The sequence below is a fragment of the Sylvia atricapilla genome, chromosome 6 (assembly GCF_009819655.1).
Source record: "Sylvia atricapilla isolate bSylAtr1 chromosome 6, bSylAtr1.pri, whole genome shotgun sequence".
Lineage (NCBI taxonomy): Eukaryota > Metazoa > Chordata > Aves > Passeriformes > Sylviidae > Sylvia > Sylvia atricapilla.
The window spans coordinates 44,345,456-44,358,892 of record NC_089145.1 but is presented as its reverse complement, the minus strand read 5'-3'; the positions used below and the strand labels follow the sequence as shown (position 1 = coordinate 44,358,892).

Here is a 13,437-nt window from a genome sequence, read left to right as displayed (position 1 = left end):
TACGAAGCAGTGTGCACCAGATTAATTCCACAGTTAAACATTCAAGCAAGTACTTCCATTACCATCAACAGGCTCTAGTGCAGTCCCTAAGGTGACATTCTGACGCAACAGGAATTATAGTAAAGTATGTGAAAATTGCTACATCTCTGGCTCCTCTCCTTTGGCCGTTGCAAAGCTTTCCTGATGGAATGCACCTATCTGTTCACTGTTGTTCAGAATTTACCAGTCTGCAATTTTTATAGACCAGGAGTAGGTTTATCTGCCCATGTAAACATATAAAAACTATGGTCAAATCATCTTCAATTTGGTGAGGAGGAAGGAAACAAGCATTATGAACTGTTTACAAAACAGCAACAAGCCTGTGAAGTGCCTGACAAACGAGTGAAGGCTGCCAAGAATCTGGCTGGAGATCTGGAAACAGAATATACTTAATGGGTACGTCCTACGTCAATATCTAATAAAGACCATCCACAGTTATTTCCCCAGTGTTAGATCAGCTGTTGGATATTTGCCTTCACAGGCTGGTCTCACTTCAACGGGATGGCTGGCAAGTTTCCCACTATTTTGGTGTGTTACAATTCTGAGCACTGCACACATTCACAGCTAACGAAACACTGCACAAAAAACCCCTGTCACCGTTACAGCAAGTTATTTTCAAGAAAGGGAACTATATATTTAACAAATATATTCAAAGGTAACATCCTTCAAGAATGCTGTTCAGAAGATTTTGCATGGCTCAAACAATAAGAAGATAATCTATAACAAGATTATCCTAACATGATCCAGTTCATAAAGCCAAAAGCCATGCGGGAAATAGTATAAAGCCAAAAGGTGTTATTACAGCCTCTCTCCAGTTCCAAACTACTATCTTTTAAATTTAAGAAGTCATAAGAAATTGTACAAGCTACCAAAAAGAGAAAAGACTGTAAAAAATCTCTTTTGAATCTGTCATTACTTGTGCCTACAATCAACAATTACCAGTAGAGCATGGAATACAATGGAGTTTGGGAAGGGTGAGCAGAATAACTAGCATAGTCCATCATAACCACCTTTGAAAACCAAGACTGTTTCAAAAATATCTGTGTTTAGAGATCCCTAAAAGCACTTTCATGTGCTTTTAATGGCTCACTGAAGGTGACAAAGGAAGTCAGACCACAGGCGTGATCAGAACTCTGGACTTGGCATGTGCTAAGGCATCCAGCAAAAGTCTGGCTTCACAAAAACATGCTTAAAAATTCAGAGCATTATATGGGCCTGCAGTTGAGTACCAAAAAGCACTACAAAAGATCATGATCAGGGACTTTGCTTCCCAGGAATAATTCCCAACACATTCCTTGCACAGACAGTGCTTTGACAAAGATCGGAAGAAAAGACATGATAACTAACAGATACAAAAATCATGTATCTTCTCTATTTAGGTAAGGAACACCAGTTTTGTAGAGCCAGGAGATTTTATGTTTGGTGACTACTGGCACATACTCTTATTCTTGCTAAAAGCAGTTTTATGTATTATAAATTTGATTCCTTCTCAAGTTGCATGACAAAAAGTCTTCCTTAAGGCAGCAGAGAAAATTACTTAACTACTCATATTACTTTGCTATTCTATGCTAATATCCCAGAGAACATTTTTAGGAGCTTCGAGGACATTTCATCAATTAGTCAAATTTCCATTGTCTATAAAGCTTAATCGAAGACATAAGACTTCCTAAAATACCACCGTAAGACGATCTTTTCACAGCTTCGCTTTTGTGCTGGCGTATCTAACTTGCAAACATGTATTACAGGCTGGGAAAAACACTTGTGGAAAGAAAACATCCCCACAAATGACTCTAGGAATATTTCCTTGGGAATGTAATTTATTGGAAAAAGAGAACAATCTACGTCAACAGGGTATCGTTGGTCTCCATTTACAGAAGCTGTTTTACCTCTTTGTCAAACTCCTGGTCAGGGTCGGACATACTTCGGGAAGGCATGGCTGCTCCCACATCACCGCCACCTGCAGAGAGAAAATGACAGTTCACAGCTCTTGCTGACATCACAGATTCCTGCTCAGAAGTGACCAGCTTGCTCCCAGCCTTACTTGATGAGGGCCATGAGATGTAGGTTTTGTTTCTCTGCTGCTGCTGCCGTGACAGGTTAGCTGAAGATGGACAAGCTTTTTCATCCTGGGCAGGAGGTAGGACACTCTACAGTTGAAATGAAACACCCTGTTAGCCAGCAACAAAAGCTATCCAGTGAGAAGTTGTTACTCATGAAAACTTTACTGTGCTTTTGAAGCTATTACAACCCAGTGTTGGTAGAAAAACTGAACTTACTTGACCACATCCACATATTTTCAGTAACAGACACAAACCCTGAGAAAGACAGAGAAAGAACTAAGCCCCATAGCAGCCACTGGAACCTGTCAGCCAGCAAACCCTCTATGAAGGGGCAGGGACTGTACTAACAGCTGTGCTTTCCTTCCTCCTCCTGGTGAAATGACAAATGCCTGACCCACATCTGGGCTATCTGAGAGAGACAAGAGAAAGCCTGACTAACAGCTCTAAGATGGAGGGTACATATAGAACATGAAAGTGCACTTTCACATCTTCCTCCTGTGGATTTAATACTAAAATAGCTCACTGAAAATGCATTAGTTAAATACAAAATAAAGTTAATGCTATAAAGCACTGCAAGTTGCATGCATTTTATTTACCTCCACAGCATTAGTTTTTTTCCCCTTGTTATTGCTCTAGAATTGGTGAAGTGCCACAAGCATACCATATTCCAGTTCCTAACAGTTTGTAGCTACTCCTACCCTTGCTAGGGAAGCAGAGGAGGGACAGGAAGAGGAAGAAAGCAGAAGGGAGCCTTGCAGTGAGGAATGGTCATTCTGGAGAGAGATTGCAGCAGAGATAGGGCTCATGTGATAGACGTGCTCAAAGCCTGTTGGAGGTGATACCAAGAGCAGAATGTTGAGAGGATGAGGGGAAAGGAAATTCATTCTGTTATTTTAAGAAGACAAACAAGACAAAGGAAGGAGGAGAGACTGATTATATACAAAACTACTAACAAGCTCCTGGCAGTGATACCTGTCTTTCAGTGTCTCATTCATAAGTCAGCTAACAGTATTTCCTTACACAGGATTTAGAGGCATTGCACAGCAGGAAGGTTCACCTTTCTCAAAAGGATTTAAAGAATTCGGTACAGAGATAATACTTGAGCCCATCCAGCTCATCTTCACAGCTTTTGTGAGCAAGAACAAATGCACATATATATCCCTCCCTTATAAATGTATTTTACCAGTGGGAGGTCCATGAGGACCTGCATTCCATCTCCTGGTCCCATGTGAGCCACGTGGTTGAAATTTGTTGGGTTAGAAATCATCTTTGACCTTAGCTCAGGGTCTCTAAGCATTTCCCTAAAAAAACAAGAGTGATTTTTACTATTAGCATTCCCAGTCTCTGCATGTCATCATGTATATTCAGTTATTTTTTACAAATTTCAAAATAAATTCTTACCGCCTTTGTTGTAGCCGCTCTTCCTCGGGAACCTTAAATACGAATCTTCTTTTGCTCCTGGTTCGAAGCATTTGCTTCTTGCTGTTGTCAGACGTTTCTGGTACACTGAGGCCAGCTCCTGCTGTAAGAGCACAATGCAATTTCACATACAGAGGTACACGCTGACCCAGACATACTCAGCACAAATTTCATCTAGTGCTAAAGTAACATGGTGAAAATCAACCAGTTAGAATGAGCTCCCCATTTCTCCCCTTGCTCAGGACTCACCTGCAAATTTGTTCTTGAAATATATTAGCCTTGGCGGCTCACAGTTAAGGAGGTTCAGCGTGCCATCCATGTTTAATGGTCTGATCTGTTTTGAGGAAGGAGACAGAGGATTACCTCAAGTCTAGCATACACTGTGAAGAAACACCTCATTTGAAAGCAACCCAATTAAGTTAAATATTCAAAGAAAATTACTTACCCTTCGCAGGCCAATAGTCTGGACCCATTCCATAGTGTTAACATCAAACACATCAACACCATACTCACTATACACTGTTACATAGGAAGAATTGCAACCTGCATCGATTGAAAACAAACAGAAAACCCTAATGTCATTTCAGCAGTTCAGAACTGACAAATATTTGAGCAGATTTCAATAGTTACAAGTTTTCCACTATGCGCAAGATAACATTTTAAAACACATTTTCAAAGTCCCACTTTTAAACAGATTTATGAGAATAGATTTGCTAATGACAACTATCAGCATCATGGAAATACTTAAATTTGATCCTTTCGGTATTTTTTAAAACTTCACATTGGCATTTCATAAAACTGCAAAATGGCATCTGAAGTTTTCAGATGCATACAAATTTGCTAGGTAGTAGGAACGGAGCAGCTATCTTTGCTATGGATTACTTCATTTCAGAAGCAGCAAAGCAACTATACATCTGCTGTGTGCAGAGGAGATGAGAAAGCCACCATCTGTGAGCTGGGTCATGAACTCACAATGCATATCTGTTCTCAATTTCCTTCCTCTTTTGCTTACAATTTTCTAGCTTTAGATATTCATGTATGGGTTACTTTCATCAAGCTGACAGAAAAATGTCACAATGCTTAAAGCCCGTAACTCATATTCTCTTTTCAACTTTTTTTTTTTAAGCATAAAAGGCATCAGCAGACAAATTTATTTTAGGTCAAACGAAATGCAGAGATCTCTAGAGCTTTGTACCAACATGCTTCTGCTCATGTAAAGACTGTCTCCTGATGTAAAAAGCAGTTACTAGAAACTTAAGGGATTTAATAGAGAGAAGATGCTTCGATAAACAAAATGAAAATAACCCAGTAGGACACTAAACACATCATAGAATCTTCTTAAAAGAATTGAAGTACAGTTATGGTGCTATTTTTTTCATTCATTAAAAGAATGCCTTGGACAGCTATCATAAAAATGTAACACAAAAGTGATTTATGGTCAAGCATTTATTACATGCAGTCTTAATTGGCCTGGATGTCCAAATCAAGAGGGAGAACCAAACATCAGCCAGAAACACCATCTGCAGCCAAGGCTGGCACCTGCCAGTTAGAGCTGATGAGCTTGACCAGATCTCAAGTGGTTCCCAGGGAGCCATGTCAGTGCCTGCACTGGGCTTGCCCACGCTCCAGCCTCCAGACCAGCTGGCTCCAAGGCTCTGCTCCAGGCTGCACGAGAGCCAAGCAGCCCTAGGACACCCACTGGCTCAGCACAGAACACCAGCACCAGGCTGGTGTAGGGGAACCCCGAGGGGCCAGCCAGGGTAACAGAGGTGTGCTAGTGCTCACCCTGCCCTCTCCCGGGGAGAGGGCACTGAACGCCATAGACACAAAATCTCTGTTTTAGCCCAAAACCTCTCTACAACGTGGTGTTTTACCACAGCAGAATCACTTCCACTTTGTTGGTCTCTCCTACGAAGACTGGCTGAGAGAGCTGGGGCTGTTCTCAGCCTGGAGAAGACTCTGGGGAGACTTTACAGCACTTCCCAGTACCTAAAGAGGCTACAAGACAGCTGGAGTGGGACTTTTTACATGGGCATGGAGTGATAGGACAAGGAGAAATGGCTCTAAACTGAGAGTAGGTTTAGACTAGGTATTAGGAAGAAATTCCTTATTGTGAGGGTGGTGAGGCACTGGAACAAGTTGCTCACAGAAGCTGTGGAAGCTCCACTCCCACCTGTGCCAGTGTTCAAGGCTGGGTTGGATGGAGCTTCGAGAAAATTAATTTAGTAGAATGTGTCCCTGCCCATGGCAGGCGAGTTGGAAGCAGGTGATCTTTAAGATCCCTTCCAACCCAAACCATTCTGTGATTTTACAACCTCCTGATGGGATAGTTAAAAACAACCCACCATCACTAGCAACAGACATTAGGACTGAGGAGTGAGGACAAGTCTAATGAAAAGGGAAGTAATTCAGTTTCCTTTGGCAGCAGAAAACGTTGCTTTTTCTACAAAAACAGCCCTGGGCCAGCACTACTCAGGATTGCAGATACAAGAATGTTATTAAATAGTTTACAGTAAGAATACTTCTAATAATAACAGACAAAACCATTAACTAGCAAATCTAGTTTGCTGAAATGCAAAAAACTGTAAAGCTGATTAAGGAAAAGGAAACATTAGTTTTAGCTAATAGTGTTTTAAAGTAAATTTGCCACTACACTGTTTCCTTGGGACTTTGCTTCAGACTTCTGTACAGAAGTAGGTCAGAGTAAAGCAAGCAAACAATTTCAGTTCAAATCAAATAAAATTAAACACATTCCTATTAAGGCCTGGCCTGTTCAAACCAACATGCACCTAACTCCTTGCTGTACTACTTAAACAAAAAGCTATTTCTTGCTTTCAATCATTCAAAAAATTTTAATTGCTATTTGAGCTTCAAATAGGAATATCAGATTTATCATCAACTGCCTTTGACTACTGAATACTGAAAAATGCTCTGCATGTGCCTCTGTTCCACCAAGTTGATAACCAGTGCTCTGAAAACAAGCAGAATGGTTCAAATATTACCCTCCACCTATACTACTTTTGGATATTGTCCCCCTAAAATTAAAACCAAAAGGAGAAAATTTTCATCTCTTATTATCTTTCTGAACCTTTAAACTTGCAGTTACATTTCTTCTTCAACTTCCTACTGTACTTTGAGTACACAATACACAGAAGACACCCTACAGGCAACTGGACATTTATACTCTCTAGGTGACCAAAAATCGTTATAGAATTTCACAGATAAGTAGTCTTGCACTGTCCTGCATCCAGGACTACTCCCTGTAGAAATTATTTTGCATCCAGGATCTCCAAGTCCAAAACTACCATCAGGAAGCACTACATGGCTGTTAGCTCATCAAAACGTAAACTCGGTATTCGAAGACAAACCGAAGCATAATTGAATACAATGCTGAGTATTTTTTGACAAGTAAAGCAGCAACAGGGATATGGCAACAGAAAAACATATACATACTACAGGCAACAGGAGTTGCAGGCCACATTAGTTCCTGCATGCGTGACCTTCGACCTTGCGAATCGACGTAAACTCCCATATGGCTGAAGCAAAGCAGGTATTCCTCATTACTGAGCTCCACAGCACAAAGGGCATCAAAAGACTGCTGTGAGAGGAAGATAAGCGAGGGGTCATTAGGATTTACCAGGTTTATAGACTGTCCATCTCCCTGGATGGTCAACAGAGAGAACCCAGACTGGTAGCCAACACAGAGCTTGTCCTTGAACACTGTCATCCACTGTACAATTCCTGGAGCCTGAATTTCACTGAATTTTTTGTGGAAAGGTTTAGTTCTGTGAATTTCATAGCAAAAAACCTGTCGTTTGACAGCCACAAACAAACAAGTAGAAGAACTCTTCTTTAGTGTTCCAGTTGTAATCAATTGGCAGCCTTTAGTTTCTGCAAGCTTAATGTCAAAGTTCCCTTCTGACCCATCCAGAGAGGCCCAGGGGTAAAGGTGGACGTGATGGTTCCGACCACAGATGAGGATGATAATTTTTTCTTTGGGAGCAAGCTCTATCTGGTACACCTTCTTGCAGTCAGCAGCTCGGACTATCACTGCAAAGGAAGCAAGAGCTGCCATAAGTTAAATAGGAAAATCACCAGGCTTGGAAACACTGCAATGCTACATAGTGATGCCTGAAAATTAATCTTAGCACAGACATGTACCAGGTGAGAAAGTGCACTTATTACACGTTTGATTCTCCATTATTAATTCTCAGAGCAAGCAATGAAGCTAAGCATTCCTGTAACACTCTCTATTCATAAAATATCTCAACAACACTTTGCGGGAAAATGCTGCTTAACATGTAGGATAAACTGAGAAATTCTTTTACGTAATTGTATCTGTACCATCTGTACAGTGCAAGATGCTGCGTCTTCAGAAATGGATCCCACCTCCAGGAAAACATCAACATCTTCAGTAAATTTTGGAGGAAGATCAAATTAGCAGAATACAAAGACAAAAAATATAAAGTGTTTAATCCTGATAAGTGAGGAGACAAAACACTGTGCTGTTGGTAGATCTTTCAACCAGATACAAAAGCAATACTGTAAGGGGGTGTAAAACACATATATGGAAAGGCAAAAAAAAACCAGCTGGGTGATGGGGAAAGGATAAGAAGGAATGGGCTTTGGCTGCAAGACGAGAGCCTCAGGATAGGCACCAGGAAAACTCTCCTCAGAGCAAGGACTGGTCAGGCTACCCATGGGGACTTTTGTTGTTTGAGGCACTGTTTCCAAAGCAGGGTTGGAGGCAGCTAAGGGGGTTAGGTACAATGTGTGCTCTTTGGGGATCTTGACTATACAAGAGCTTTCAAGAATGCAGTGACTATTTCATGGGGTATACACAGAAGAGCAATTCCAAACTACGAAACCTAATAAGCATAAACCAATTAAATTAAATTGTAACTTTATTTTTCTTCTAGCTGAATGCATTAAAAATGTTTGTGAATTGTAGTTTAAAAAAAAAGAGAACTCTTAATTAGAAATTCTTTGCCTTTTTTCAGTAACAGTTGAGAAATGTACCCAAAGTTACCAAATTCTCTAAACTTGGCAAAAAGCCCTTGGCTGTTTAAATCACAAAGTGCTGTTGTGGTGTACCCCATCTGCATAAATAGATGAAATGTCTGAAGAAATATTCTATGAAATAACTGGCTTTGCCACAGAGAAATGGTTTTCTTCCTAGCTCCAACTCCAGCTTATTTGTCAAGAATTAAGCAATATTCTAACCAAAGACCTTTGCTATAAACAGCTGGCAGATAATTAACACTAAAAATTACAACTGCCATAAAATGAAAAACAGATTACAATTCATAAAAACGCTATTAACACACAGAACTGGCCATAGCAAACTCCTGCTAAACATCTCTTAACTTAAAACCAAAACTGATAATTAATTTTCACATTTACATATGACACAGTGATGCAGATAATTGTTCTTTTATGACATGACCTTTCAGAGTAAATTTACAACTTTCTTTTAGGCAAGAAGCTGTACTGGAATCCCTGGAATTATGTGCATCTCAAGTTACGTTTATATCTAACTACTTAAAGAATGGTGACCACTGGATGTTTACTCAAAGGAATGGCATTCACTACTGCTAAAAAGAATTTCAGATATCTGCTGTCTCCATGTATAAAGCAGTTTCTCCTGGAATTGGGTAATGTCTTATTCTAAACAAGAAGAAGCAGTAACATTTTTCTTTTGACCCAAAACCACTTCTGAAAGTCAAGTAAGTCTTCAAAAACCTGTATTCACTGCTTTCTTTTACATTGAAATGAAAGCTTTAGCATGAGTAAAATCCAACTTTCAAATTGCTACAAACTAAATTGCACAGCAAAAGGAATTGAGGAAATCACTGACAAGACTATTAGCCCAGGACACATTTGCTTTGGACACCATTGATCTGCAAGAGAATGTGAGTGGCTGTCAAATTTCTGGAAGAAACAGATGAGATATGGAGGGCTTAAAGGGAAGTCTACAAACTTTGTGTGTGCTGTGCATGCTTTGTGTGCTGAAACATTTTGCTATTTGCTGTGGGAACACAGCTAAGGTGAGAATGTGTCAGAATATGCCCAGTAACTCATCCTTAATTTCAGTCAGTCAACTGAATGTAACGATAATGACCAAATTAGTGCCTATATCTCACATTCACTTTTCCTTCTCATCAATTAACTGAGTGCTTAGTACTTACTATACATGAAAGGCTGTTGTGCAACCTATATTGGAGCAGCACTAAAAGTTATGGAGCTCATTATTTTGTATGTAATTACTGCATACATTACGGCCTAACTTACCGTCACGGGTCACCTCTATCACATACAGTCCTTCTTCTGAACCAATTGCTATTCTATCTCGATCTAAACCAAGAGGGGAAAAAACAGGCCATTAATTCAGCTACACTTGGTCTTATCTTTAAAACAGGCTGTTTGTTTTGAACAGCTGAAAAAATTTCTGCGCAGATTTTCACCACAAATCAATTTTGCTTGAGTTCACACAGTCTGTCAAAAGCATGCAATATACCATATTGCTAAAACAACCTGCTGAACAATTCAACAGTATTATTTACTCCAAGTGGATGAAGAAACCTGAATATCAATGCTAGATTAGCATTTTTCACCCATTATTAAATTCCTATGAAGGGATTCAGCTGAGGAATTTATTTCAAGGTGTCAGTGCTCTCATTATAGAAGCCCATCTAAAAATTTCAAGAACCTTCACAAAATGATAAAAGATAAAACAAACATACCTACAATAGCAGCAGCTAAACTTGCTTTAATAAGAGGCAATGTACTGTCATAGGCTTCTTGTGGAATATGCACAACCTGGTTCCTCAGCCTGTTTTTGAGCAGGATAGACTGCAATCCTTCTAGGATTCCAACCCACTTTCTCTTTTCATTCTCATTTTCTGTCAAGATCAGTAGAGAACAAGACTTTGAAGGCAAACCTAAGAGAGAAGCTGTCACCTTTAAACAGACAGAGACAGTGAAATTAGTTAGAGTAATAAAAGCCCTTTTTATCACACAGAACTGTGCAAATAAACTACACTTTCTCATGACAATGAAATGATGTTCCCAAGGGCCATACACCACATAGCTAATACAGCCACAGTGCTTCAAAAAAACCACCAAAAAACAACCTCTGCACAAGCCACAGTATTCAGTCTTGCTTAAAAATTCTGAATCCTAAAATATGGGCAAGGAATGTTACAATAATCAACACATGGCAGTGAAAGGCTTCTTCCTGCTCTGAACCATAGTTTGTCCTGATCTCTCCTCCCCATACACCCAGGAGAGTGACACACATGCTTTGTGAACCAGATGCATTTAAACCCAAAGGCATTGCTATCATCAGTTCTAGATTTTGATTTTGTTTTGAAAATCTAATTTTCCAAATATTTCCAGGGGAAGAACACATCACATCTGCATTCAAAGCTCTGGAGGAAAGTAATACTTAAAACTGAAGTACTGCATTCTCTCACATCCCTGTGTTACAAGAAAATGACTATGGCTTACTTAATTTTCAGTTAAACCATCCCATAGATCTCAAAACAGGTGGTGTTCTTCACAGAAGAACTATCCAGGAACTTCTGTTGCCTGAAGAATGCACACAATATTTCTCAATATTTTGGGTTTTTTGTACTGCATGAAGAGACTGAAAGGTTTATGGTATAATAAGAACTATACTTTCAGCCACAGACAAACAGGCCAACAGCCAGGATCAGCCCTCACCACAGACTCTGAGTAACAACAGTTTAACAGAAAAAAGCAACAAAAAATGCAAAGGGGAAATCTGAAGGCTGCAACATGGAGTATCAGACCTTCAGCCTACATGCCATAATAAGAAAATCATTGTAAGGATGAATGTTGTGGTAATGCGTACACACACACACACACATACTCTTCCTGGAAGAGTGAATTAAAAAGTAACACTCATCTTGAAAATAAAATATAACTGAAAGTAAACCTGGGACAATAGGATGTCAAAGAGAGACGTTCAGAAGTAAGATGAAGGTGGAGGTGAAGAAGGTAGGGAAAGAACTGAGTAGTTGCAATTGCTCATAGCCCCTACTACTCTGCATAAGGGTTTGTTCCTGTCTAAAATGTAACTAAGCATTAATATTTTAAAGACAGATGGAGGCATAATGGATAATATGTTTAGAAAACAAAACCAGATTCCAGGAATGGTTTTCCCTTTGAAGTACCACCATATATTAATCCTCAGTCTTTTGAAGCTGGCAACTTACATATAGTCAAATGCAAGAAAAAAAAGTGAGCAGTTCGTCATAATATATATTCCATTATTCATCATACAAAAATCCATTGTTTGCTAGGAAACTCAATGCTTCTTAACTCAAACTGCTAAGCTGTGCAAGCACTCCACTACAACCAACTCTTGGACTATTACTAAAAATGTGTACCAATGGCAGCACTTAAGACTGAGGTGTCTGAATGTCAGCATGACCTAATATCCAGCTTCAAAAACTGGCTACCAAGGAGAAATGTTTGAATCTGAGACAAATTCTTACTGTTCTTGAAATCATGGGGGATCAGAGGTGGGAACATTTTAGTGTTTGGCAGCATTCTGGTATTATTTTCTGCTGGTAGAAGAAATTAAAATCTGTCTTTTGTAGGCCAACAATATCACCATGTGTTGTGTGCAATGACACATACAAAAGAAGGACCACAATTTTATACAGATGATGTGAATTAACACTATAAACTGTTCTGTACAAGCTACTCTATGTGACCTGTGTTAGCAAGATGCAGATCTAGAATAAAATGAAAATGAGAAGAGACTCTGCCAAACAGGTTTAGTTGTTTCCAGTTTTAGCAATTCCTGCTTTTGGAGGAGGACACAGAACCAAGAAAAAGAGGTGTAATTCAGCAGCTTCTCTGGTCCCCTACCTAAATGGAGATATTCACATATCAGCTTCCAAGCTGATCAAACCATGGAGATATTTGATCATGTCTGTCCACACAAGCATTTTTACAAAGTGATATTTGACAAAAATTATTTTTATTCTATAGATACCCTTTCAGTTAAAAACTGCAGGCAGAAATTAGAGAAGCAAGAAATTAGAGAAGCACAGGTTGAACTGTATGGATGCTTTGTTCTTAAATGAATGAACTATCATTTTGCACACTATATCTTCTCACCTTGGAAGACCTTTCCTACAGTATTCCATGTTTGCGAATTTAAGAAGAGAGCAGGCAGATAGGAGCTAAAACACTCAGAACCCAAAATACAAACAAGATGAAACTTAAGGTAAAGGTAGTAGTAAACTAAAGTATGAAAATTCACGGCAGAAAATATTTTTACAGAAAAGCAGAGACACAGAGGCAGACAAGCAGCAAAAACAATTCCCAAGTAAAATCCTGAAGGACCAAATGACAGGGACTGCAACTGACTGACAGCTCTTTCCTTTCTGTGCTTTCCTGACTTGATTCTAAATGGATGAAGATCAGGCATGCTGAAAACAGTGAGTTTCTGCATTCAAATGTAAGGGACTATAGATACTGGCTACTAATGTATTCCTTTCTAAATTTTAGAATTCCAGACTAAATATGATTCACACAAAACGTAAAAATTAAGTTCCTGTTGTTAAAAACTAAATACAGCATTCAGATAGAACATACACTAAAGGGGATATTATAGCTCAGCTAATTATTTTCTCTTATTTTATTTTTTTTCCTACAATACTTAAACATGAAATTAAGGAAACTAGATCAGTTTTCAAAATATTCTGTTACATCACTGGTTCCTAAAGCAAGAGTCCAAAGCTAAGAAAGAAAAAACAGAATTTGGTAATACCAATGGAAAAAGAGAGAAAACATACTGAATTATAATCAGTAAAATAAAAAAAGCACCAAACTTTATATACAAGAAAGCAGCTAAAGAAGGAGAACTTTGCTCTTTACAGCT

At 39.1% G+C, this 13,437-nt stretch overlaps 1 protein-coding gene across 11 annotated transcripts in view; it reads right to left on the bottom strand.

Moving 5' to 3' along the window:
- The window catches only part of CDC42BPB (CDC42 binding protein kinase beta), a 90,717-nt gene that overhangs the window by 1,840 nt on the left and 75,440 nt on the right, over positions 1-13,437 (bottom strand). For 4 of the 11 annotated variants that reach the window (XM_066321753.1, XM_066321743.1, XM_066321745.1 and 1 more), the window contains 10 exons: positions 10,262-10,478; positions 9,810-9,872; positions 6,972-7,568; positions 3,964-4,061; positions 3,768-3,852; positions 3,501-3,621; positions 3,283-3,400; positions 2,316-2,354; positions 2,081-2,186; positions 1,926-1,996 (listed from right to left, as the gene is read on the bottom strand). In XM_066321753.1, coding sequence (XP_066177850.1) covers positions 1,926-1,996; positions 2,081-2,186; positions 2,316-2,354; positions 3,283-3,400; positions 3,501-3,621; positions 3,768-3,852; positions 3,964-4,061; positions 6,972-7,568; positions 9,810-9,872; positions 10,262-10,478 — 1,515 coding nt within the window. Of the gene's footprint in view, positions 1-1,925; positions 1,997-2,080; positions 2,187-2,315; positions 2,355-3,282; positions 3,401-3,500; positions 3,622-3,767; positions 3,853-3,963; positions 4,062-6,971; positions 7,569-9,809; positions 9,873-10,261; positions 10,479-13,437 lie in introns of those variants that run through there. The other 7 variants (XM_066321748.1, XM_066321750.1, XM_066321752.1 and 4 more) reach the window with 4 other exon arrangements.